The sequence below is a fragment of the Ailuropoda melanoleuca genome, chromosome 5 (assembly GCF_002007445.2).
Source record: "Ailuropoda melanoleuca isolate Jingjing chromosome 5, ASM200744v2, whole genome shotgun sequence".
NCBI classification, from domain to species: domain Eukaryota; kingdom Metazoa; phylum Chordata; class Mammalia; order Carnivora; family Ursidae; genus Ailuropoda; species Ailuropoda melanoleuca.
The window spans coordinates 30,141,893-30,166,899 of NC_048222.1; the positions used below are offsets into that span (position 1 = coordinate 30,141,893).

General features: G+C 45.3%; 2 protein-coding genes across 7 annotated transcripts in view; both read left to right on the plus strand.

The window, feature by feature from the left end:
- The window catches only part of SCUBE3 (signal peptide, CUB domain and EGF like domain containing 3), a 34,580-nt gene extending 30,160 nt beyond the window's left edge, over positions 1-4,420 (plus strand). For both annotated transcript variants that reach the window (XM_034660585.1, XM_034660586.1), the window contains 4 exons: positions 266-463; positions 951-1,103; positions 1,228-1,307; positions 2,875-4,420. In XM_034660585.1, the coding sequence (XP_034516476.1) occupies positions 266-463; positions 951-1,103; positions 1,228-1,307; positions 2,875-3,024 (581 nt within the window). In that variant the 3' untranslated portion in view covers positions 3,025-4,420. The remainder of the gene's footprint in view (positions 1-265; positions 464-950; positions 1,104-1,227; positions 1,308-2,874) is intronic.
- Positions 4,421-12,576: 8,156 nt separating this feature from the next.
- The window catches only part of ZNF76 (zinc finger protein 76), a 33,441-nt gene continuing 21,010 nt past the window's right edge, over positions 12,577-25,007 (plus strand). For 4 of the 5 annotated variants that reach the window (XM_034660587.1, XM_034660589.1, XM_034660591.1 and 1 more), the window contains exon 1: positions 12,577-12,905. The gene's annotated coding sequence lies outside the window, so the exon portion shown is untranslated. The remainder of the gene's footprint in view (positions 12,906-25,007) is intronic. The other variant, XM_034660588.1, reaches the window with a different exon arrangement.

Genomic DNA, 25,007 nt, shown 5'->3' on the forward strand with positions numbered 1-25,007 from the left:
ACTCAATCCCAAGACCAGTTGCTGGCCCCGTGGCACCGTCTCGCTGGACACAGGTAATGGGGAGCCAGAGACGTGAAGTGAGATGAGAAGGTACTAAAAGGGTGGGAAGGAAGGTGGACCCAGAACTTGGAAAAGAGATGATGAACCAGGAAGGTGGCTGCCTACACGTTTCTGATTTCCACTTCAAAATGCTTCAACATCCCATTTCCCCACTGACTTCCCTTCTCTTTCTTGCTGTCTTTCTTGCACCTGGGTTTGCATACAGATCGCCAGTGTGGTGGGGAGCTCGGTGAGTTCACTGGCTATATCGAGTCCCCCAACTACCCAGGCAACTACCCAGCTGGCGTGGAATGCATCTGGAACATCAACCCCCCACCCAAGCGCAAGATCCTTATTGTGGTACCCGAGATCTTCCTGCCATCTGAGGATGAGTGTGGGGATGTCCTCGTCATGAGAAAGAACTGTGGGTAGCTGCAGAGCTGGGCCAGGGAAGGGCAGTTCAAATCTGGTTGGGAGGGAGAGAGACAGAGAGAAGATGGGTACAGGAAGAACTGGGATAGCTAGAAGGGAGGCCTTGGGAGGAGAGAAGCTAACAAAGGAAAATAGCAACGAATGCTCTATGTTTGGAGGAGAGCAGAGTTAAGAAAGCCAGCATTGGGTTTAGAACTCCAATAGTGTTACACATGTCACTTTCCTGTTCTAGCATTTTTGCTGTTCCATTCATTTAAATGTCAAATTTCTTACACTCTGTAAGCACCCGGACGTCAAAGAGGAGTTGTGGAGCAAGCAGAGGGTGGTGGGAGAGGATATGTGTATGCTGGAGGGTGGGCGGGGGGTGCATGCACAGGGGAGAGCCTCTGTCTGCATGACTCCTTCCCCCTACGGCCCTCCTGCATGAGGGCTTGAGTAGCCTGCCCTGCTGTTCTCCTGACCTGCTCCTTGCTTCCCAGCCTCCCCATCCTCCATTACCACCTATGAGACCTGCCAGACCTATGAGCGGCCCATTGCCTTCACGGCCCGCTCCAGGAAGCTCTGGATCAACTTTAAGACGAGCGAGGCCAACAGTGCTCGTGGCTTCCAGATACCCTATGTTACCTATGATGGTGAGCAAGGGCAGGAATGCCAGGGAGGTGGGTGAGAAAGGTGAGGTTCATGAGTCTTAGGAGGGAGCAGGGGGAGAAGGAAGAGTTTCCACTCCTAAACTGCTCCCCTTGGTTGATTTTGCAGAGGACTACGAGCAGCTAGTAGAAGACATTGTTCGCGATGGCCGGCTCTATGCATCTGAAAACCACCAGGAGATTTTAAAGGCAAGTGAACATGCACTACAATAAGAACAGCCAGCATTTAACAAGTCTGTGAAAATGTGCAGGCAGTAGGCTGAGGGCTTACAGGAATATTCCCACTTGATACACACAAGAGCTCTATGAAATAGGTACTTTCATCATTCCCACTTTATGCATAAGAAAACTGAGGCACAGAGTTACAGAACATGCCCAGTGCGTCCAAGCCCATCTGACTTCAGGGTCCCTCACACTACCTTACACTGTGGCGGAAGAGGAAGGAAGATGAGACGAAATGTGCCCTACTGCTTGCACCAAGAAATAGGGGGAAAATGAGGTCAGAAAGATGCTTCTGCATAAGTCCCTCCCTTCCCTGCCTCCCTCCTCAGTTTCCACAGAAAAGGAGATCTAGCACAGCATTTCTCAGACTTAATTCAGCACAACCTATTTTAAAGGAAAAGAAATGTTAACCAACATTGACGAATAAACTAGACCCCCCTGGGTCTGTGGATCCCAGTTTGAGAAAATCTTACTTAGGAAGCTACAGTCCTAGCCACAGTATTATCCTTCATAAATTATCAATGCAAGAACAAGTTTTATCTTTATGATTACTAATATTATCATCAAAATAAGAGACACGATGACAAAAATGTCCTAGAACTTGCAGACTACAAAGAAAATCATTTCAGCAGTGCTTTTTGGACATGTTTCAAAGCATCTGAACTCCAGTGCATAAAGTAGTAGGGCTGTTTTGATTAAAGCGGGGGTGAGGGGCTGGAAGCCAGAAGACCTGAGTCTCAGTGCACAGTGCCTGGCACCTAGTAGGCTCTCCATAAACCATCTTGACGTTTTCAGACAGAATGGTCAGGAAAGGCCTCTTAAGCAGAGACCTGAATGAGGTAAAGGGCTACCCATGAGAAGATCAGGAAAAGAGCACTTCAAGCCGAGAAGCATGGGAGCGGTGTGGCATGTTTGAGAACCCTGAGAAAGCCAGGGGAGCTCAGCAGAGTAAGAAAGTCAAGGGGGGCTGGAGGACAGAGAGCAGGGTACAGATCACGTCCAGCCCATGGACCATACAAAGAACTGGGCTTTACTAAATGAAAAGAGAAACCAGAGAAGGGTTTTGAATAGAAAAGGGACATGATCTAATTAAGAACCGAGAAAGTCACTCTGGCTCCTGTGGTGGAGGACAGTCTGTAGAGGGACAAGGGTAGGTGGAAGCAGGCAGCAGGGAAGCAGGGCAGAAGGCTACCGCAAGTTGTCCAAGTGAGAGATGATGGTGGCCTGTGGAGGTTGTGGGAAATGCTCAGACGCCATATATATTTTGAAGGTAGAATCAACAGGATTTGCTGTGGTTGTGGGCAAGAGAGAGGAGTCAAGGATGACTCCAAGGACTGGGAAGTGAGCAATGGAAGGAGGAAGCTGCCAGGGACAGAGCTGTAAGATTCTAAAGGAGGAACAGATGGTGGGGATGGAAATCCAGAGCTCACCTCTGGGCATGCCTAGTCAACATCAAGAGGGGCTGGTTCTGAGTCGAGGCTGGTGTCCCTCTTTCCCACCCCCACTGCTGAGGCTGACATTGCCACCTCTGCAGGACAAGAAGCTCATCAAGGCCTTCTTCGAGGTGCTGGCCCACCCCCAGAACTACTTCAAGTACACAGAGAAGCACAAGGAGATGCTGCCAAAATCCTTCATCAAGCTACTCCGCTCCAAAGTTTCCAGCTTCCTGAGGCCCTACAAATAGTGTCCCTAAGCCCAAGACCCAGGTTTTAAAGCCCCCAGACTCCTTAGCCTTCAGAGCCGGCAGCCCCCACCCCCAGATGAGGAACTCTCTCCTCTCTTTCTTTTTGGAGGAAAAAAATCACTATAGACCAAGCACTCTTCCTTTCTGTCTCTCTAGCTTCCTTTCCTATCTCTACCTTTCTCTTTCTCCCTCTCTCTTTACTGTGGTCCCTCTTCCTACATGCTCCCTGGAAAAGCCATTACGTGCTGGCTCTAGTACCCCTGAGGGGTGAAAGAACAGTGTCCCCTTCCCCTTCCCAGCCACACTGCCCATTTTACCAGCTCACATCCCTAGCCTCATCAGCTTGCAGGGGCTAGAGGCCCATGAAGGAAGTGGGTCTAGTGGGGAATGGGGCGGGGGGAGAAGGGCTTCTGCCATTATTGGGTTGTGCCTTGCTAGTCAGGAGCCAAAATGTCCCCTGGCTGTGCCCCCCAGGGTGATTCTAACAACCCAGGGTTCTGCCAAAGAAGCCTTTGATTTACAGGCTTAATGCCACCATTGGTCTTTGGGAGACGTGGCTCGAGCCCCGGACTGCCCACACAGCTGGCTTTTTTGTCTATACAGCTCCTCTCCTTCTTCCCCCATATGTCTGCTTGGGGTCCAATCCATGAGCGCTTACAAAAGGCCCATACCACTGGGCTAGTGGACACCAGCAGAATGAGGAAAAGCAGCAGGCATTACCATGTTGAATGTTCGCTGTCACTCCCCAGCAGAAAGACTATAGCTCTGCAGGACAGAAACCAGGTTTTAAAGCATCACCAAAAAAAAAAAAAAAAAAAAAAAAAAAAAAAAAAAAAAAAAAAAAAAAAAAAAAGAAGAAGAAGAAGAACAAGAACAAGAAGAAGGAGAAAAAGAAAGAAAGAGAAAATGTATCATCTAAAGGACTAGACTACAGAACAATTGGAAGCCAGCCTCAAACACCAATCCCTTTTCTTACTTGTCTTCCTGGCCCAGCCATCTCCTCACCCCTACCTGAGTGCTCCCTGGGGGAGCCCTACTCCCCTTGCTAAGTGTTGTCCTTAAAGAAACATGGCTGCTGACCAGAAGCCAGCCTGGGCCTTGCCCCAGCATTGTCTTTCCCTTGTAGCCCCAGATGGCTTGAGGGCTCCACCAAAGAGGACCCTGCTCTGCAACCAGCCCAGAGCCACCTACCTCTGGCCCCAGGCTGTGGGCAGCAAGAGGAATGTGTGCACACTTGGCGAGCCTTCTGCCCACCCTGTCCACATCTAATAAGTGCAATCATTTTGAGTCTTCCTATGTTGTCTAGAGGGAGGGGTTTTTGTTTTCTGGTTTTGTTTTTTGTTTTTGTTTCTTTTTCCTCTATTAGAACAAGCCTATTTATAGCTGCCCAAGAGAGAAGAGTGTATGTTTGAAGTGGAAGAAAAAAGGTTTTGAATCTCGTAAACCTTGAGTGCTGAAGCATCTGATCTGTCTCTGCTCCCCCACCAGTGGCCATCCAGATCTCTGGAGCCCTCAGCCGGGGGAACCCAGAACTGTAGCTCAGAGGCACCTGATGTGTAGGAGTAATTCTGGGGACTTGATGGAGCAGGAAGGAGAGGGACCTGTGTTTGCTAAACCGATCCTGCCATCCCTATGCCTCTCCATGGATTCAGCATGGACCTCACAACTGTAGAGGCCAATGGAACTGGTCAGTGATTCTCCACCCCCAAGTAGGGAAAGCCTCCATCTTTTCCCTGCCTTCATCCTGTTTTCCCCTGGTGTACACATGGAAGAGGATCGGGACAAACCCCCCTGGGGATGGGCTGACTCAGGGCCCTGAGGCCAGAAACAAAGCTATGGGAACCAAGAATAAGACAGTTATCCAGGCATGAAGTTTGCCTGACCTTGGCCACTCTGCCTACCCCTACCTGTTTGCCATTCCCTCTGGGAGTTGACTTCAAGCCTAGCTTCCTCCACTACTGCTTTTCAAAAGGAAGAATCAAGTCCATACCCAAGCCCCATCCTGCATACATTCTACCCTCACTCCACTGCTGCCTATAAGTTTATTTTCCATTTGCTCCTTATACTTCCCCCAAAGCTGTAGTTCTATTCAGTCAAAGGCTACCAATTAACTTCTAGGGTTCATTTCGAAGTGACTGTCCCAGGTGACTGCTCCCCCAGGAGAGTTGACACTAAATAAAGAAGATTGCACCATCCCCTCACTCCCTAATCAGTAGCATTCACCAGCCAAAGAGAGCCTTAGTCAGTAGGTAGCCAAGGTCAAAGCTAGTTCCCTTGACTTCCATTAGCCAACACCCCCGGCCCTTGGCAGTAGAGTATCTGGCCTCCTTTGTCTCTCTGAGTCAAAGATGACTCTGCTATACAGATACAAAATGGCTGCTTCCATACAAGAAAATGGTAATTTAATAGAAGTATCCACACTTCCTAGGAAATGCCATGAAAACTGCTTTAATCCACTCTGACCATCCTAATTCTCCACCAGAAGCTAGGATAACTTTCTGATTCTCTCCCTACCATTGCATCTCTCTTAGAAAACTAAGCAGGGTACTTCCAAATTTATGTCTTCAGGGTTTGGCTTCTTGCTATCCTCCTTTCCTGTCACCCCCTACATACACATAAACATATTTCCTCCAATAATTTATTCCATGGTTTCTGGAAACTGCAAATGATTTCCACAGTATGGAAAGTACAGACCACTAGGATTCTTAACTGATGTCAAGACAGATCTTGGTGAGCAGGCAAAGACCTGCTAATGTCCACCACGTTTAGTTTAGGTCGTCCAAGTTGGGGGTTAACAATCCAGGCAAAGCTACTTCTGAACCTATGGAGGAAGCCAGTCCTGGAGCATCAAACCAGGGGTTAAGTGGACTGAATGAGAAGTCAACACTCAGGGACTCTCTAGGCCTTTACAGGTCAGACCAGTGTAAGAAAGGAACTAGATGGTGTAAATGGGAACCCTTCATGAACCAGTCCCGAGGCCTCTCTGCAGGATGGGGGTGTTTACAGGGCCACAGTACTGTGAGGCTTCATTTATCTTAGTACAAAACCTGCCCTGATCTGAGTCTGGGAATGGGAAGCCATTTCTGCAAGGACTCTGAGCGCCAAGTGAAGCACATCAGAAAGGCACTTAAATCCTCAGCAACATGGCAATCCCTTTCTACTTCTTTGCCTCCCTCTTTCTGTATTATTAGGCCTGGTCCATTTCCTAAACCTGAGGGAACTCTCAGTTGGAGAAAACCAACCGACCAGAGCCCGCACTTGAGCTGCCCTACCCTAGGCCTATAAATCCCCAGAGGCAGACATTGAGCTGTGACCGCTCTGACTTCCCCAGGATTGGGTAGTTTGAGGTAATGGAGGCTCGGATTTGTTGCTGCAAGTTAAGTAATATGGCCCTGGCCTCTGGCCTTAATGAAATTTTTTGTATCTGAGAAGTGATCTCCATAGGCATGTTTGGGGGGACTCTAGTGGATTGGCAGGTCATTATCTTAAAATGTCAGAAAACATTAATAGAGCATTCAAACTTTTGTTATTTACTTCTTAACCTCAATATAACAGGCTCAAACTAGGGGGAGGGAGACAAAGTATAACTGACCATAAGCAGAAAATAATGTTAACCTGCTTGTCTTCTTTCTAAAGCACAATAAGAGAAAAGTGGAAGCAAACAACACAAGGATATCTTTAAATCCGACTTGTCTCAAAGATAGCACACCCTGTCCTTGGGCCATTATCTGGACCAGGAACCCTTTAAGAAAATACATGATTAGAGAGACTAGAACCCCCAGTTCTATTATCAGCTTATCTAGACAACACATTGTAGCAGTTTGGACAAACTGAAAACTTTATTCTTCTGTGTGAGTTAAACTGAAGTTTCAGAGAATAATCATTACCATGTGGGAGGCTTTTTTTTTTAATGGAGAAAAAGAATCTCAAGATGTTGTATTTATATCTGCCTTCCACTGCTGCCAATATAGTAAGCATCTCCTACTCAACCAACGATAAACAGTAAATGATGCAGTTCATAGAGTATTTTGCACTTGGGGAAAAATGTATCTGAACTTGTAAAAAGAAATGTTTGGATTTTGTATTTTTTTTTATTATTATTATTAAAATACTAAATGAAACTCCTTGGCCTGGCATCTATTCCTCTGTCTCAATAGTTTATTCTAGAGCTGGAAAAACCTTTGAGGAAACAAAGTGTCTTCTGGCTTCCAGATAGGACTTATAAAATTTTTTCATTTATCCATCTTATTCCTAATGATTTTGGAATTTGAAAAGGCTGTCTCTATTTTTAAAGGCAGTATCAAGAATTATCCCCTAAGGGGGATCTGGGGAGTAGGGGAAATGTAGGGTATTGTTTCTCCTCACTATAGTACAGTTCCCCAAATCTAGCCAGGCCACAGGCTCCCTAATTAAGATGTCCCCTCTAGCAAAATACCAGCGTTGAGAGTCACCCAAGGTTGTTCTTTTCATGTAGTACACTCTTGGCCACCCAACAGAAATTTAGCCACTACAACCATTACTACCACAGGGCACAGGAATGCAATCTCCAGTCTCTTACAAATGAACAGTCCCAATTTCTAGGCTCAGAGATGATAGATAAAACTTGTTACAATTATGTAATTCCCTGACATGAAATTTTATTGGATTTAATATCCACATGATAGAGCAATTTAAGATAAACAAGGCAAAATCTACCTCATCAAAAAATATGCTGGGTTGGCCTACGAGAATCCTAAAATTCCCTGTGAGCATCTGTAAAGGAGAGGTGGATTCGTTTCTCAGTTACTGAGCTCCTGTTATGTGCCCTGCATTGTGCATCAGGCTATCATAGCTTGATAACAACAGCCATGCTCAAGATCCATACTCAGGTAAGATTCTGATTATAATGATCTTTCACATACATTTCCCAACAGGAGAGAAAAACCCAGTGGCTATGAGTATAAATTAATTCACTGGCATTCCATTTTATACATTAACTTCCTGTATGTTTGATGTAGTGTGACAAAACATGAACACTTTTGTGGACTGACAAAATCACATTTCTAGAACTGCAAAGCCAAGGACCAATACAGGACTATTATGACTACATCAGCTTGGGGCCATCCTCTCTGATTTACCTCGTCCTCTTTTATTCCAAAACACCAAATCTTCCGCCTTCTTCCTAGGATATTTGTGATGATGTCCCTGATTAATGTATAACCAGGGCCAGTACAGTTGGGTCTGCTTATATCAAACAGTCTTTAAAACGGGGCACATGAAGACTTTCCAAGGAATTCTTTCCAAGGGTATGTGAAGACCTTCCAAGAGGTACTAGGCAAGGAAATCAATCTGAGGAGCATTTTAAGGAAATAACTTTCCAGATCCTCGACTTCTATTAGAAATCTTCCACCAAACGAATGTTTGAGAATCAGCCAGGATACTTATGCACTCTCCATTCCACCTCCTCTTTCAGCACAGTCCTTGTCCTACTTTACAAAAGAAAGGCACATACCTCACCTATGCTGAATCTTCATCCATGGTCCAGGATATAAAAACCTGGGGAACAGGAGGGAGGGGTTGTTTTTTCTATCCATATCAAAATATTCCTATTACAATCAGTCCTCTTATTTCATCTTACAAAATGTTTACTATTTTCTACCTCCTACTAGTAAAACCAAATTGTTTGTTAGCTGTTCAATCCATTATTTCCTAGCAAATATACTTTTCTTTTTTTATTAAATATGTAAGAAAAAGCTTGTCATGAAGTCTTAAAAAATTAGAGTTATTTCTGATTTTTAAACATGATTATTTAATCGTCCCCCAAAGCCAAACAGCAGAATTCAACACAAGTACATACCCATATCTCCCAAGGGGATAACATGCCTTCTATCCTACTTCTCACTTATTAACTAGTGGATTTAGCTACATATTACACGGTATTATTCCAAATTATATAATGAGAAACGGTACTATCTTGCTTTTATAGTTTTTGTAATGTTAATTATTAACTCTATATAATTTTAATCATGACCGATTTTTAGCAATCCATTTTATAAGCTACAGCTAATAATTTATTTCCCAGTGGTTTTTACAATATTCTTTAAAACAAATATTAACATATTTATTTGAATTGAAGAATAAAGTCAAACTTTTTCCTAACAGAAAGTAAGTCTGATTTGGCTGATTGGTTTAAAGAAGACTGGCTTTGCTAATTTCACAAATGAAAGGTGTTTTCCATACTGAAGTGAATCTGCACTTCAATATTCTCACAAAAAGATCCTGAAAACATATAATGATAAGACAAAATAATTTTATTAAAAAAATTGTGTTGGTAAAAGAGTATGAAAATCAGTCTCTGATTAACAAGGTGCCTCTGAGTGACAAGGTAACAGGTAACTAATAGTAATTTTTATAAGACTGAAACTGTCTTATAAAAGACAGTCCAGTGGTTTCCAATTCTTTGGGTTTTTTTTTTGCAAGTCCAGTGGTTTCCAATTCTTTTTTTTTTTTTTTTAAGATTTTATTTATTTATTTATTTGACAGAGAGAGACAGCCAGCGAGAGAGAGAACACAAGCAGGGGGAGTGGTAGAGGAAGAAGCAGGCTCTTAGTGGAGGAGCGTGATGTGGGGCTCGAACCCAGAACGCTGGGATCACGCCCTGAGCTGAAGGCAGACGCTTAACCACTGCGCTACCCAGGTGCCCGCCAATTCTTTGTTTTTAATAAAATTAAAGGACTCTACTTGATAGTACATGAGAATATTATTTGGTAATAGGACATTTGTGATGATTGGCATGTAATTTAGGAGTGTTCAAAGCCTCACGGACTACTGCTGTAACAAATCTCTTCCTTTCCCAATTACTACATGAACAAAGTTTCTCAATGCTTATTGTCTATAAAAATAAAAAACAGAGAATGGATATTTCACCTTATCTCCTATCATTAAGTAATACTCATTCATAAATAACTGAATTAATTGACAAACACCATATTTCTCATTAAGGGATGCATTTTCTTTTTTTTTTTTTAAGTTTTTATTTATTCATTTAAGTAATCTCTACACCCAATGTGGGGCTCGAACTAATGACCCCAGGATCAAGAGTCACATGCTCTTCTGACTGAGCCAGCCAGGCACCCCAAGGGATGCATTTTCAAAAAAAATTGTACTTGTTAGGTTTCCCAAGTTATAAAAACATGTAATATATTTATGTTTTTTTAATAAATTGGGTACCAGTAATAACTGTAATGACAATTCAATTCAAAAGAAACTTTTTAACAATAAAAGCCTATGGTCACAGGCAATAAACTTAAAATTTATACTAATTCTTGTTGCAAAGAAGTGTGACAGTGATCAATAAAAGTCTTTAAAACATAAAAACATACTAATTAGGATACAGTTCTGTAGGGGAAGTGATGGAATTAGGAGTTCAAGAAGAAAGGGAACCATATAAAATTTCTTCTAAAGAAGGGCTTGTTCATATTTTAAATAGATGATGGTGGGCATCAAATATTTAGGGTATTTGGAGTCCACTGGATACAATTAAGAGTTACAGAATGGTTTTAATTTAAAATGTTAAAATTTACAATAACTCAGAAATTATATCTTCTATAGTACTTAAATTTGTGATGGGAAATTTAGATACCAACTTTTAAATGAACAAGGGGTTATACTGTCCTTTCAAATTCTTTTATAGATTCCATTTTTTAAAAATGTTAAGACTACTAGCCTAGGGGCGCCTGGGTGGCTCAGTCGGTGAAGCCTCTGCCTTTGGCTCAGGTCATGATCTCAGGGTCCTGGCGATTATTGAGCCCCACATCTGCTCCCTGCTCAACAGGGAGTCTTCCTGTCCCTCTCCCTCAGCCCCTCCCCCAACTCGTGCTCACGCTCTCCCTCTCTCTCTATCTCAAATAAATAAATAAAATCTTAAAAAAAAAAAAAAAAAGACCACTAGCTGATATGGTAGTATATTGCCAGGGTGGGGCTCAAAGGCAGAACATAAGCTGCTAGACATGACCTTCTATACTCCACTCCAAAATATGTTCCTCACCAGTTCTCCTGTGTAATCTTACTACTTCAAAGTCACACACTGATTTCCCACAGTTTTTGTTCATTGTAATAGGAGAGGTGATTAGCCAATTAGATTAGGATCCGCATGGAATGTGAGAAAGGATAAATGTATTTTTTATTATGGAAAAAGGGGGCTGGGGCAAACTAGGACAACCCCGAGTTCTATTCCCTGCTTTATTTCTAACCAGGAGTTTATGCTACAGGACATGTTACTTATTCTCTCTGCAGGTATGTAAAGTAATTTGCCAAACTTCCACCAAAAAGGAACAGAAAGACCACCACAGTGGTCAGGCTTTTATTTCTACACCAGGAGGTATAGAAAGGCTCAATTATTAACCATAAGCATGGGCCATCAATTGTCACTCACTGCCCACTGAAACTGAGAACCTGAGAGAACTCTGGCCCCAGTCCCACCTCTGGAAAGGTTGTGTCAAAACAAATGATTGGCAAGAGGGAATGCCTAAAACTGAAAAACGAGCTTTCTGGTTAAACTCTTTTGATAGGGGAGGAAAGAAGCTGTCAGTGCCCTCAATGGCATCGTTAGCTACCATAGGCCCCAAACCCTGTACTTTGTAAATGTTTCTATTTTATCGGAATACTTCCTTTGAAAATTCTTTTTTTTTTTAAGTTAAATTTTTTGGGGTGAGGGGAGGGAGGATACAAAAAAAAGTTAAAAGTCTCAAAGGAGAGGGAAAAGTTTCTCACCTTATTCCTCCAGGCACCCAATTCCTCTCCTAAGAAGCCACCTTTGCCAGTTCCTTAATAACTCCTCTGTTATTTTTAACGTTTTACCAAAAGCTCACTCCCTTTTAATTTTTCCGTGGATTTCTGCGAATTCCCCAACCGTAGCCCCTCCCTTCTGGAAGGGGGAAATTGCAAAAGGGCTTGGTTTTGCTCACCCCGAGGCGAGCCTACAGTGGGGAGTAGCTGGCTTTAAGGCTGCGAGTGGGGCTGACGGGGGAATGAGCGTGAGAGAACCCACGAGGGCCGTCAGGGCGCCTCTCAAGGCTCCTCAATGACGTCCTTTTCGAGAAGGAGCTACTAATACCTGCAATTGCTTCCTTCAGGGGGTTGGCTCGAAGATCGTAAGCAGTGCCTGCGGACTGCGCACAGTAAAGCGCTTCGGGGCGGTTAGGCGCAGGAGGAAGCCCCGGGGCTCTGAACCCCAAGGAGAAGGTCCGCAGCCCCAGTGCGGGCAGTGGGATCCGCGGGAACGGCTTCCCTCACAACCTAACCCTCCTGTCCCCCCACCCCCGGCTCCTGAAGCGCCCTTTTCGCCTGCAGGCAGCCGACTAGAGAGCGCGGAGCCCTCGGGGCCTTGGGCTCCTCCCCGCTGCCTACTCAGACCTCAGGTGGACCGAGTCCCTCGGAGGGACAGGTGGCGGCTCCCCACTGCTATAGCGACGACCCGGCTCGCCAGCCGCGCCCAGGCCCTGACCGAGGCGTCCTGACGTCATCACGCCCTCCCCGGGCGCTGGGCCTCGCGGGCCGTGCGTCACACGGCCGGGGGGCGGGGCGGGGCTCTGAGGGGCACGGTTCAGGGCCCGGCCGCCGGGGCTCCAGGGTCCCGGGAACCTGGATAAGTAGGAACGGCTGCCGCGGCGCCGGGGGGTGCGGGGTGGAGCGTGCCCTGTATTTTCTATACGGGTTCCGGGGCCCGGTAGAGGCGCGCCGCGAGGAGAGGAAAGTGCGGCGGCCCTGGAACCTGGATATCGCGCGAGGCAAGCTGCGCGCGGGCGGGCGGGCTATGGCGCAGGCGGGTTGCGGGGCCGGCGCTGGTGGCGGGGCCCGGTGCATGGCGGTCTGTCGGCGGAGTCGCCCTCGGGGGCTGTCAGGTTGGTGGCTGCGGGAAGAGTGGGTCCACCGTGCCCAGGTGGGAGGACGGGCGGGCGCAGGGCCCCGGGAAGGTCCCGAGCCCGGCGTGCCCACCCTCCTCCGGCCCTAGCCCAGCGTCCGGGCGGCTAGACGGCGACCTGACCCCTCCCCCACCCGGGACCCAGGCCCCCATCCCTGCCCCTTCTTTCCGCCCTGCGACTCCTCCCCCAGGACTTCTAAACCCCACCCCGGCTCCCAAACCCCACGCCCGCCTCCACCTCTGTGACCCTACACCCCACCCACTGACCCTAAAATCCCGCCAGGTAATTCTCAATTCTTATTCATTGACTGTCAACCCAGGAATTTCCCCACCTCTGCCCAGGCACCCAACAGCCCAGTGACTCCCTCAGTTCTAATCCAGTGACTCAAGACCCGAGACCCTCAAGCCCCTCCTAGGTGACCCCCCAACCTTCTCAATGACCCCATTGGTCCGGTAACTCCCACGGTTCTACCCTGTGTTCACCCACAAACTTGGTGGCTCCCTTCAAACCTTTCCTGGTAACTCTAAAGCCCTACTCCAATAGTTTCCCACCCAGTCATCTTCTACGTAACCCTCAATATCTAACAATCCGTTCTTTGCCCTGTAACCTCATGATCCTCATTCCATGCTCCCCCTTCATCCTAAAATCACCCCCACCGACATCCCTCTCTGCACCCTCAGTGTCAATCAGCACATGACTTACAAGTGCCCTGGCACCATGTTGGTGCCCAGGAAGATGTAGAGATGAATATGAAGTAGTGGTACTAGTTGGAGGCATCAAAGAATTCTAGATGGAGTTTGTGACCCCAGACTCAAGTCCCGGCTTTGCCACCATTGTGCTTTGGAAACCTGGGACAGGTCCCTTCCTCATTGGGCCTCAGCTTGTCATCTGTATTGTGATAAGGCTGGGTTAAGTGATTTCAGAGTTTCCTTCCAGCTGTGAAATTCTGCAGTTCTCAGTCAAGATAATATTTGTTTGCAGTCATTTTTGTACCCTCCCTAGAAGTTTACTCTTGTAACCTCACCTCAGGGTCCAGTTGCTTCATGAACCTTATTCCCTCACTCTGTGACCCCCTACACTCTTAATAGTCCATACCCATTTCCCTCGATCAGGCCCCATCAGTTAACATGTTTGCACGGCAGGATCGCAGAGTGCTTCAGCTAGGGGCATTGATGCGATAAAAGACCTCAGTTCTGGTCTGACTCTGGCTCTTCAGCTGTGGCACCTCAGGCATTACCATTTAGCCTCTCTGAACCCTCAGCCTCCACCTCTGCTAAGGGAGGGTAATAATCTTGCCTGAGATGGTGCATACAAAGCACCAGGCATCATGCCTGGCCCATGGGAACCGTTAACTACAAGCTGAGAGCCTCCTATGGGTCTTACTTTGTCCTGGGTGCTAGGGTTTCAACAGAGGAGACAGGGCCCATGCAGTACATAACTTTTCTACCCCTGAGCTCTGGGAATCCCCATTCTCTTATCTCTGCTGTGGCCTCCTCCTTCTCTGATTCTTTACCTCATCCTTCTTTAATTATGACTGGCTGAGCACCTACTGTGTGCCATGCTTTATATGTATAAATTAAATTTACCTTTCAACAACCCCAAGAGGTGATTATTACTATATCCACCACCATTTCCCGTTTCTGTTGGTTCGGTTTGTTTCAAATAAATAAAGAACCTGAAACAGATAAGTAGCAGAGCGAGTATTTGAGCCCACAGTCTTCAAAACCCACTTGCTCCACTACCTCTTGCCCCCAAACCTGGCGTTTTCTAGGTCACCCTGAGCTCCCTGTTCCTTATTTTCTAATGATTCCTAAGCCCAATATCAGCTTATTCCATGACCCCCAAGGTTTCTGTTACCCTTTGCCCCATGGCTTAGTGACTTCCTCAACCCATTCATTATTCATGACTTTCCACCCCTTTCCACCCACTTTCCATGTGCCCTGAGACCCCTGCACCTTAATACCTCTCTTCATCTTTTGTTCACACATCCTCATACAGCCCTCACTCCACTCTCTCACTCACCCTAAGGGGACTGCCACTTCACTGGCACTTGACCCCAGACCCACTCATCCTGTTAAGTCCCTTCCCCACCAGGAATTCAGATACTCTAAAACCCTCTAGCCCAGTAGTCTTTCCTCATATGATTTCCTATTTTCAGTCTCTTCTCAGTGTTCTAGCTGCCTCCCTTCTACCAACCTCTGCCAAGTCCTGTTACCCAGAGCCTTCATCTAATTAGCCCTTTATCTAGTGACTTCCTTCCCCCAGCTTCAGTGAAATGAGGCCCTTCCATCCCATCATGAACCCATCTTTCATAACCTGTACACCCTCCCGTTCTAAGGTCCCTCCTCTTCACATTCTGCACAGTATCCTAAAAGTTCCTGCCTCCCACATTCCCGGATCTCATGGCATCCTCCTCCTTGTCATCAGTGAACTCCTTTTCAAACCGAATTGTCTTCCTCCTTTCCCCTCTCCCTGGATCCCTGCCCCTTCTCACAGTGCCTTTTCCTATCCTTCCTCATATTTTTCTCCCAGCCATCCTCTCCTCACCAATTTTGGTAACATCAGTTATGATGCAAATGTTCCTCTCATCCCACCGCTGCTCCTTTTTTCCCACTCTTCTGTGCATCTAACTCCAGGGCCCCATGAATGACCCTGCCACTCTCAGCTCTCCTACCTTCATACACAGCACTGTTTAGCCAAACCTCATTGGCCTCTTCGGTTTGTCCAAAGAACCACACTCTTCTCTAGGAACTTCTGATCATAGATCACCAAGATCACCGTCCTTTAGGTGGCAAGGAGAGAGATCTTGGAAATCCTGAATTGATCTAGGCTTGTCTCCTTGACACACTCCCATGATCCTCCTCAGTTTCTGAAGCGGCTTGCGTCTATGCCCTCAGGGTAGAATGCTTTGGGTGTTAGCTTCTGCCGGCATTGAATTAGCCCAGTTGTTTTCCAAGCTTTGGGAGGATTTTCCAGTTCCCTCCCACCGGAACACTGGATGGTGAATAGCAAAATGTGACATTAAAGATCCACATCCCCAGGTCTCTTCTGTGAGTCACCAAATTGCCAGGTCCCCTATAATGTTCTTGTTGGCTGTATAGCAATAAGTAACAGCAGAGGACAAACCTAGAGTTAAGGAAGGGGTAAACCCTGGGGTCTACAAATTGATTTTTGAAAGAAGCTTTTGCCTTAGGCTTGCTTGATCTTTCTTAGGACACAGGACATAGTCTGCCATGGATCTTAGTTATTTGTGTACTTTTCACCCACTCCCCAGACGCATAGTGATCTCCTTGAGAACAGAGGCTGGGTTTCCTTTGTCTTCTGTCATCTTAATCTGGTCCCTTACATTATGAGGTAGTCCGTAAATACTGACTGAATTGAATGAACTCACTCAAATTCTGCATCAGGTAGAAACAAGTAAAAACAGCTCATGTCTGTGTTCTTTTTGTAGCCACAACAACCCCCCATCCCCAAATCCCTGCAGAGGAGTAATGGGCAAGTCCCTTGATTTAAACAGTCTGGAATTCAGACACTTCCTTTTTCAGTCATTGGTCGGCTGGGGGAATGGGCGTGAGTGCTGGTTTTTTACTGTATATCTGGTAAGACTAGAGGGATTGGTTGCCCTAGTGGCTAGAACACACTGGTAACAAGGCCAGGGTCTGTTATATACAGACCAGTTCTCAAGAAAACAGCCTGGTGAAATATTTACTGGGGGTTGTGAAGACAACCAGGGAATAGGGGAAATGAAATTGGCAAAATGTTGGCAGTTGTGGAAGTTGAGTATAGGTTCGTGGGACATGTTACACTATTCTTTCTAGTTTGGGGTATGTTTGAAATCCATAATAGAAGTGAAAAAAAAAAGCTAGGTGAACAAGTATAAACTTAGCAATGTTCCTTGGAAAACACCTCAACACAAATGTTACTGAGTCAGTACTATTATCTAGGTTAAGTAGTATATTTAATCTAACCTATCCCTGCCCTCTTCTGTTTGTGAGATAGCAGGATAGTAAATGCAAAAATTTTGTACCAGTGGCCCAGAAATTGTAACATGCTGGCAGTAAGCACCTATTGCCCTAAACCTGAGAAGGTGAGGCAGTGTGAGGGGTGGGAGGTGAAGGAGAGACCAGATCCCAACTAGAGTCTTCCCCTTCTGGCCAAAGGCCTTCAGATTACTGGGTGATCTTAAAGATATGGATGTTCATTCATTCACTCATTCATTCATTCACTCCACGAATGTTTGCTGTCTGCTAGAGACCAGGTACTTTTCAGTACCTGGAGTTAGAACAGCAAGTAAGGGGGTGCCTGGGTGGCTCAGTCATTAAGCGACTGCCTTCAGCTCAGGGCGTGATCCCGGCGTTCTGGGATCGAGCCCCGCATCGAGCTTCTCTGCTGGGAGCCTGCTTCTTCCTCTCCCACTCCGCCTGCTTGTGTTCCCTCTCTCACTGGCTGTCTCTCTCTCTGTCAAATAAATAAATAAAGTCTTTAAAAAAAAAAAAGAGCAACAAGTAAGACAAAGTTTCAGGACTTAAGGAGCTCACCTGTTGGGGAGAGACATACAATAAACAAATAAACAAGTAAAATCTTATGTTGAGAAAATTAAGCAGAGAAGGGAGAGAGTACCAGGAGTCAGGGTGTTAAATTTTAAATAGGGTGGTTACGGAAGTTCTCATTGAAAGGGTAACATTTGAGCAAAAACCTGTAAGAAGTTAAGCAGTGAGTCAAGCACATATCTGGGGGAAATGTATTCCGGTCAGAGAGAACAGCAAGTTCCCAGAGCAGGAGTATGCCTCGTATAGTCTATATTCGAGGAACATGAAGACGCCAGCTGGTCTGGCTGCCGTAGAGTAAGACAGGGGAGACAGAGCAGGAGATGTGGGGGTGGGAATGGGTTGGTGGCAGGTCATGTCAGGATTTTATTGTGCAGCATGGGAGAGGAGCCATTGAAGGGTTCTAAGCAGATAAGTGGCATGATCTGACATTCAGGATCATTCTGGCTACTTTGGTGAGAATAACCTGTAGAAGGCAAGAGTGGAAGGAGGGAAGCCGGTTAGGAGGCTACAGTAAGAGTCTAGGCAAGGGAAGCCGATGGCTTGAACCCAAAGTTAAAGCAGTGGAAGAGTGAGAAGTGGTTGGATTCTGGTTATATTTTGAAAGAGGAGGCAGCAGATTCTGCCAATGGATTGGATATGGCATGCGAAAGAAATAGAGAAGTTGAGGATGGCCCCTCATTTTCGGCCTGAGCAACTGAAGGATGGAGTTACCATTTACTGAAATGGGGGAGCCTGGAGGAGGGGGCAGGGTGTGAGAAGGGATGGATGAGGAGTTCACTTGCGAATGTGTCAAGTTTCAGGTGTTTGGGGACATGGAGATGTTGCATAAGCAGCTGGATAGACAAGTCTGTTAGACATACGGAAATTTTTGCTCACCTGAGAGCTGAAAGAACACTATTCCTGAGCAAGAGACAGGGCAGTACAGTGGAAGAACACTGGCAGTTCAGGTGTGAGGCCCGGCTTGCCTCCCGCTAGCTGCGTGAGCCTTTGGAATTCCGTCCCCCAGCTGTGGCCTCCAAATCTTCATCTGCAAAATGACTGCAGTAGACTGAAAACGAGCTCTCTTCTCAGCCCACACCCATTGTGAGAGTCAGTGAATTAGTGCTCGGAGTCAACAAGATAACCTATCTGTATATCTGAGAGCATTTTGAAAACTGCTGAGCCCTACACCAGGTAGCAGTGTTGGTGGTCATATTCCTTCCTTCGCTGAGGTAACATCCAGTGAGTGCTGGACACAGAGGATACAGTGACAGGGAAGATGCATCTGTGCCCTCGTGGAACCCCACAGACTAGCTCCCCGGGGCAGCTTCGCTGCTACGTGCAGAGGAGGCAGGCCAGAGTCTGGTGGTCGGCTGTGACATTAGCCAGGGAAAGCCTGTGCTTGACCTGGGTCTGGGAGAAAAGTGAATGTAGATGTCGGAGATGAGGCAAGATGATATCCCAAGTGAGGGAACATGGTCCTCCTAGCTGGGGCTGAGGAAGAGCTGGGGCAGTGGGACTCCGTTTCTTCCCTCCTTCATTCTTTCACTCAACATCTACCCCTCTGCTAGGATCTTCTCTTCAGGAGCTCCTAGTTCTGTAGATGGTTTCAAATCTGGCCTCAGGAGTCTCCATTAGAGCTCATTCACAGTAAGTGGAGCTGATTTAGGATTCAGATTTGAGCTAAAGAGCTCAGTAAGCTATGTGGTCTACTGGTATTACTCATTTAGTGTCTAGGGACACATTCTTTGTTAGGTGCCGATTACGCCAAAACGCATGCTGTCCTGAAACGTAAGTCACAAGCAGTATAACAGAAAGTGGGAGTGTGGTTTTTTCCCCCAGAAGAGTCCCAATTTAAGGAGGACACATACCGTGGCAGAGTAATCCTGTCACTGCATCTGGAAGCACAATCGCTGTGCCGTGTTTATCCTTGTGTCATTTAGATGTCAGTGTTTATATTGTAGGGAGAGTCTCTGATCAGCTAAAGAAGAGTACAGGATACAGCCCATCTTCACTGACAGGTCACCCACAAAATTTTTTTAGGGTGAATATGTAATCATCAAATTTCATTTAACAGAGTGGAGAAATTTTGTCCTGGTGAGTGAAACAAAACCGCTGAACTAAAATCCAAGTTCAGCTAAAGCCTTTGTCTTTAACCGATGGCCTTAAGCTACTGACAAAACGTTAGATGCCCCTTGGCCTGGCAGCTCTCAGTCAAGGTAGAGAAGTGGGTGTCGATGTGAGGATCTCCTGGATCCTATGCAGTTGTCTCTGTTTTGCTGGTAAGAAGCGCAGGGCCTATTTAAGCTCCTCACTTAGAGCCTAGAATCAAAAAGATCTGGGCTGTTGGATGTGATGTTCAAAGCCTCACAGCACATTATACTGTCACCAGCCAGAAGGTCAACGTTCGCCCTGAGCTTGCCCTCAGTAAATGGTTCATCTCTGAGATGCCCAGATATAACTTGCTACCTTGGTACTGTTTCTCACTGCATTATTGGAAGTCCCGCTGCCATGGGATAGTTGATAAAGCATGACACCCATAGAGTTACGGTAAGACCCAAGGAAATGGGGGCTCCGTGAGATTGCAGAACCAACCTGAGGCTTAGATGTGGAGGGTGTCCCTGAGAGAGTTCTCTCTGTCTGAGAATATCATCCTCTCAACTTAGGGCGTCCTGTTTGAGGCCACAGAAACAGGGAGAAAGGCAGCCCCCGCTCAGCCACGACTTCGGCCGGACCCCCCCTTGTGACCAGGCCGGGGCCACATGTGCTAGAGCCAGCATGGTCTCGGGTCCTGTGGACATTCGCTGTTGCCTCACACTCAGCTTCGTCACCTTTCCATGTGATCCATGAGTTGTGAAGCGAAGGTCTCAGATATGGTTTTGCTACAAACCTATAACCTCAAGTCTGGGCTGTCAGCGCTGAACTAGCCAAGCCTCATGAATAGAGGATCAGATACTCTTGAAGCCAACAAAAGGAGTGCAAGACATGCTTTCAGACTTTCTTCTTTTATTCATGTATTTGTATTTGTTCCTTTAACATAGATAATACATTCACGAGGCCTAAGTTCAGTGAAAAGTCAACCTTGCGTTGCTATTCCCCAGTCACTTGGTTACCCTTCTGCAAGCAACCCTAGTTAGTCATTTCCTGACCATCTTGCCACAGATTTTTGTATGCCGGTGGCAGCATACCGAAGGCACTGTTTTATACCTTCTCTTTTTTTTTTTTTTTTTTTTTTTTTTTTACTTAATATGTTTTGGGGATCTTTGCATGTCAGTATGTAAGGACCTTCCCCTTTTACCGATGTCTGCATTGTGTAGAAGTTCCATATTGATAGATATTTATGCTGCTTCTCATGTTTTTGCTATTACTATGTACAGGGGTGCCATGACTAACCTTAGACTGGTGCCGCTTTCCACACACATATGTCTTCCTGCAGGCTAGACATGAAATTGCTGGGTCAGATGATAGGTACATTTGTACTTTTGATCAATACTGCCAAATTGCCCTACACAGAGGTCATACCAATGTATACTCCCCCAGCAGTGGAAGACTCTGCGGGTTTCCCCCACAGCCTCGTAGACATTGCTCTGAGTTAAAAATAAACAGATCACTGGGGCATCTGGGTGGCTCAGTCGGGTAAGCGTCTGCCTTCAAATCAGGGATCGAGCCCTACATCAGGCTCCCTGCTCAGCAGGGAGCCTTCTTCTTCCTCTCCTTCTGCTGCTCCTCCTGCTTGTACTCTCTTGCTCTCCATCAGATAAATAAATAAAATCTTAAAAAAATATATACAGATCACCTACAGATCAACATAGCATACTCAATGATGGGACCCCACCTTGACACTCTATTCTTCAAGACATACAAAGCACAGCACAGCCCAGTTTGAGGAATACAGCATTTAAAAAAATAGTCGCCGGACCTCTGGTGGTTAGAAGAAAGGAAAAGCCTAGAGGAAGGAGTTCCCTACCTCAGTCCTTAGACTGGCATGAATTAAAGGAGAAATAGATGTCTTTTTCTGCAGGACTTGGCAGGGACGAGGTGCAGCTAGTGATGGGAGGGCTGAGGGGGAATAAAGGGAGACCCAAGAGGGAGGAGCTGGCAACCAAGCAAATGCGTTTCATATCCAGTGGAGAAGTGCCTCTCAGCTCCATGCTGGTTTCTTTCATTTCAGCGACTTTATCTTTTTTAAAGGTTATACCCCTTCCTTTTAGTACACCTGCTCGTTTCTTTTTGGCCTCTTTTGCTCTCGCCTCACTTGGAGTTAAGGTGTCTGCAAGTTGAAACTGGAAGAGTGTGCAACCTTATGTCTTGTTTCACTTAGTGTTCCTTTGTTCACTTTCCTCCATTAATCCATATGGTCTTCATGGTTCTTGTCCAAAAGGCTTAAACAAGCATCCTGTGCAAGTAGTGCTGTTTTCTGTGCATTGCTTTTGTGGAATGAATTATGAAGATGAGGTTCTTAGATCTCAGATCCTGAGCCTTCCCTGGTGGGGTTAAGCATTGATGGTTTGTCCTCTGGAGAGCCTGAAGCAGTCTCTAGCACTGTCTGCAAGGCCCATTTGTGCCTGCCTCCTGGCTTTGCCAACATTGTTGGTTGGAGATACACACACACACACACTCACACACACACACACACACACATATATATATATTTTTTAAATTATTAACAGACTTTATTTCTTTGAGCATTTTTAGGTTTATAGAAAAATTCCGTAGAAAATGCAGAGAATTCCCGGGGCACCTGGGTGGCTTAGTTGGTTAAGCGTCTGCCTTCAGCTCAGGTCATAATCCTGGGGTCCTGGGATCAAGCCCCGCATTAATCAGTGGGGAGTATGCTTCTCCCTCTCCCTCTGCCCCTCCCCCGGCTCGTGCTCTCACTCATTTTTCTCACTCATTTTCTCCCTTTCAAATAAAATAAATAAAATCTTAAAAAAAAAAAAAAAAGAGGGATGCCTGGGTGGTTCAGTTGGTTAGGCATCTGCCTTCATCTCAGGACATGATCCCAGGACATAATCCCAGGGTCCTGGGATAGAGTCCTGCATCCAGCTCCTTGCTCAGCAGGGAGTCTGCTTCTCCTTCTGCCTGCCACTCCCCCTGCTTGTGTTCTCTCTCTCTCTCTCTGACAAATAAATAAATAAAATCTTTTTTAAAGTAATTAAAAAGAAATGAAAATGCAGAGTTCCCATATAACCCCCCCCCCAGTTCCCAGTTTTCCCCATTAGTAACATCTTGCGTTGGTGTGGTGTATTTGCTACAATTGATGAACTAATATTGATGCATTTGTATTAACTAAAGTTCATAGTTTGCATTGTGGTTCACTCTTTGTGCTGTATATTCTATGGGTTTTGACAAATACATAATGTCAGGTGTATGTCCACCATTACAGAACCGTTCACTGACCTAAAAATGTCCTGCGCTCCATCTGCGCATCCATCCTCTCCCACCCCCCCACACCCTTGGCAACCACTGATATTATTCCTGTCTCTATATAGTTTTGCCTTTTCCAGAAGTCATATAGGTGGAACCATACTGCGTGTAGCCTTTTCAGATTGGCTTCTTTCACTTAGCAAAATGCATGTAAGTTTCCTCCATGTCTTTTCATGATTTAATAGCTCATTTCTTTTTTATCACCGAAAAATATTCTGTTGTCTGGATGTACCACTGTTTATTGAAGGACATCTTAGTTACTTCCAGCTTTTGGCAATTATGAATAAAGCTGCTGTAAACAGCCATGTGCAGGTTTTCTGTGGACGTAAGTTTTCAACCCATTTAGGAGTAGGAACGCTGGATCCTTTGGTAAGACTGTTAAATTCTGTAAGAAACTGCCAAACTGCCTTCTGCAGTACCATTTCATCCCCACCAGCCACGAATGAAAGTTCCTGTTCCTCCACATCCTTGCCATCATTAGTGTTATCATTGTTTTGAATTTGGTCTATTGTGATAGGTGTCTAGTGGTATCTCATTGTCTGTTGGATGTTAATACTTTTACTTTGATTTATGGTAATGGGATAAGTATAATACCACCATGATTATTCTTTCTTGTACTTTAATTACCAATGAGGGTAAACCTTTTTTGTATTATTTATTTACTATTATTGTTTTTCCTTGCATGAATTCATACTGTAGCCTTATTTGTCCAGTGGGAATTTGATACTGTTCTTGGAAGTTTGTATGTGTCGTGTGTGGGGTTTTTTTTCCCACCTAATTTTTTTTATTGTGGTAAAATACACATGCCATAAAATTCACCATCTTATCCATTTTAAGTGTATATTTAAGTTGCATGTATTTTTAATATCCTGTCTTATATTTTCTTTAATATTTTCCTTTAATACTGATTTTTAAAAAAAAACTAACTCTTCTTTTGACTTGATTTTCTTTTGCTTCAAAAGAGAAAACTGCTTTTTCTTCCTAGTTGAGATTTGGATATTGTTCCATTTTGAGCAACTGATGGAATAAATTTAACCTTTTAGTCCCGGGGTGATGTTTTTAAATAACATGATGCTCTTAAGTAACTATGATGATCCAGTCCCTCCTCCTGGCTGATGGCATGTTTCATTTTTAAATAGCTCTTCCCTGGGCACCTGGGTGGCTCAGTCAGTTAAGTGTCTGCATCCAGCTCAGGTCATGATCCCAGGGTCCTGGGATTTCTGCTCAGTGGGGAGACTACTTCTCCCTCCCTCTGCCTGCCTCTCCCCCTGCTTGTGTGCCCGCACTCTCTCTGTCAAATAAATAAAATCTTTAAAAAAAAAAAAAGCACACCTGGGTGGCTCAGTTGGTTAAGCCTTTGTCTCAGGTCATGATTCCAGGATCCTGGGATAGAGTCCCGCATCAGTCTCTTGGCTCAGTGGGGATCCTGCTTCTCCCTCTGCCTGCTGCTCCCCCTGCTTGTGTGCTCTCTCTCTCTCTGTCTCTCACTCTCACTCTCTTTATCTCTGACAAATAAATAAAACCTTAAAAAAAAAAAATAGCCCTTCACAAGCCATCAGTGACCCCAAGTTGAATTCCAGAAACAAGTCAGATGTAACTTGATAGTATCTGTATTAATTTGCATATTCGTATAAAGCACGCCCTTAGGATTACCTTCTAGAATGACTTTATTGTGGACTTTTCTTTTCATGGACTGAAGGTGGGTTTGAAACTCAGCCATGATTCAGTGTTCAGGGTTTATAAACTTAGGTGTTAAAATTCACCTTAAATTAGGACTGAAAATTAGGTTTTTAAAGTTACCTGTTTTAGTTTAAATGAATTCTGTTCTGCACTAAAGGGGTCTGCATTTTCATTGCCCTTCGGAATTAAAAATAATCCACTTTGCCTAATTACTCTCTTTTCTGTGACTAATTCAAATCTATAAATCTATAGTAGCCAAATAGGAACCATACTAAAAAGTGATTTGGGCTTTTAAAATCAGTGTGCCTTTTGCAAAGAGATGTTTAGCTGATGTTTTAAATATGTGTTATGTTAATGCAAGTTTCTGTTACTAATTTCCTGTTTTCTCTTTAGTGTTTGGAAACCCACAGAACCAAGCCTGTTTCGCTAGGTGTTTTGTGTGTGC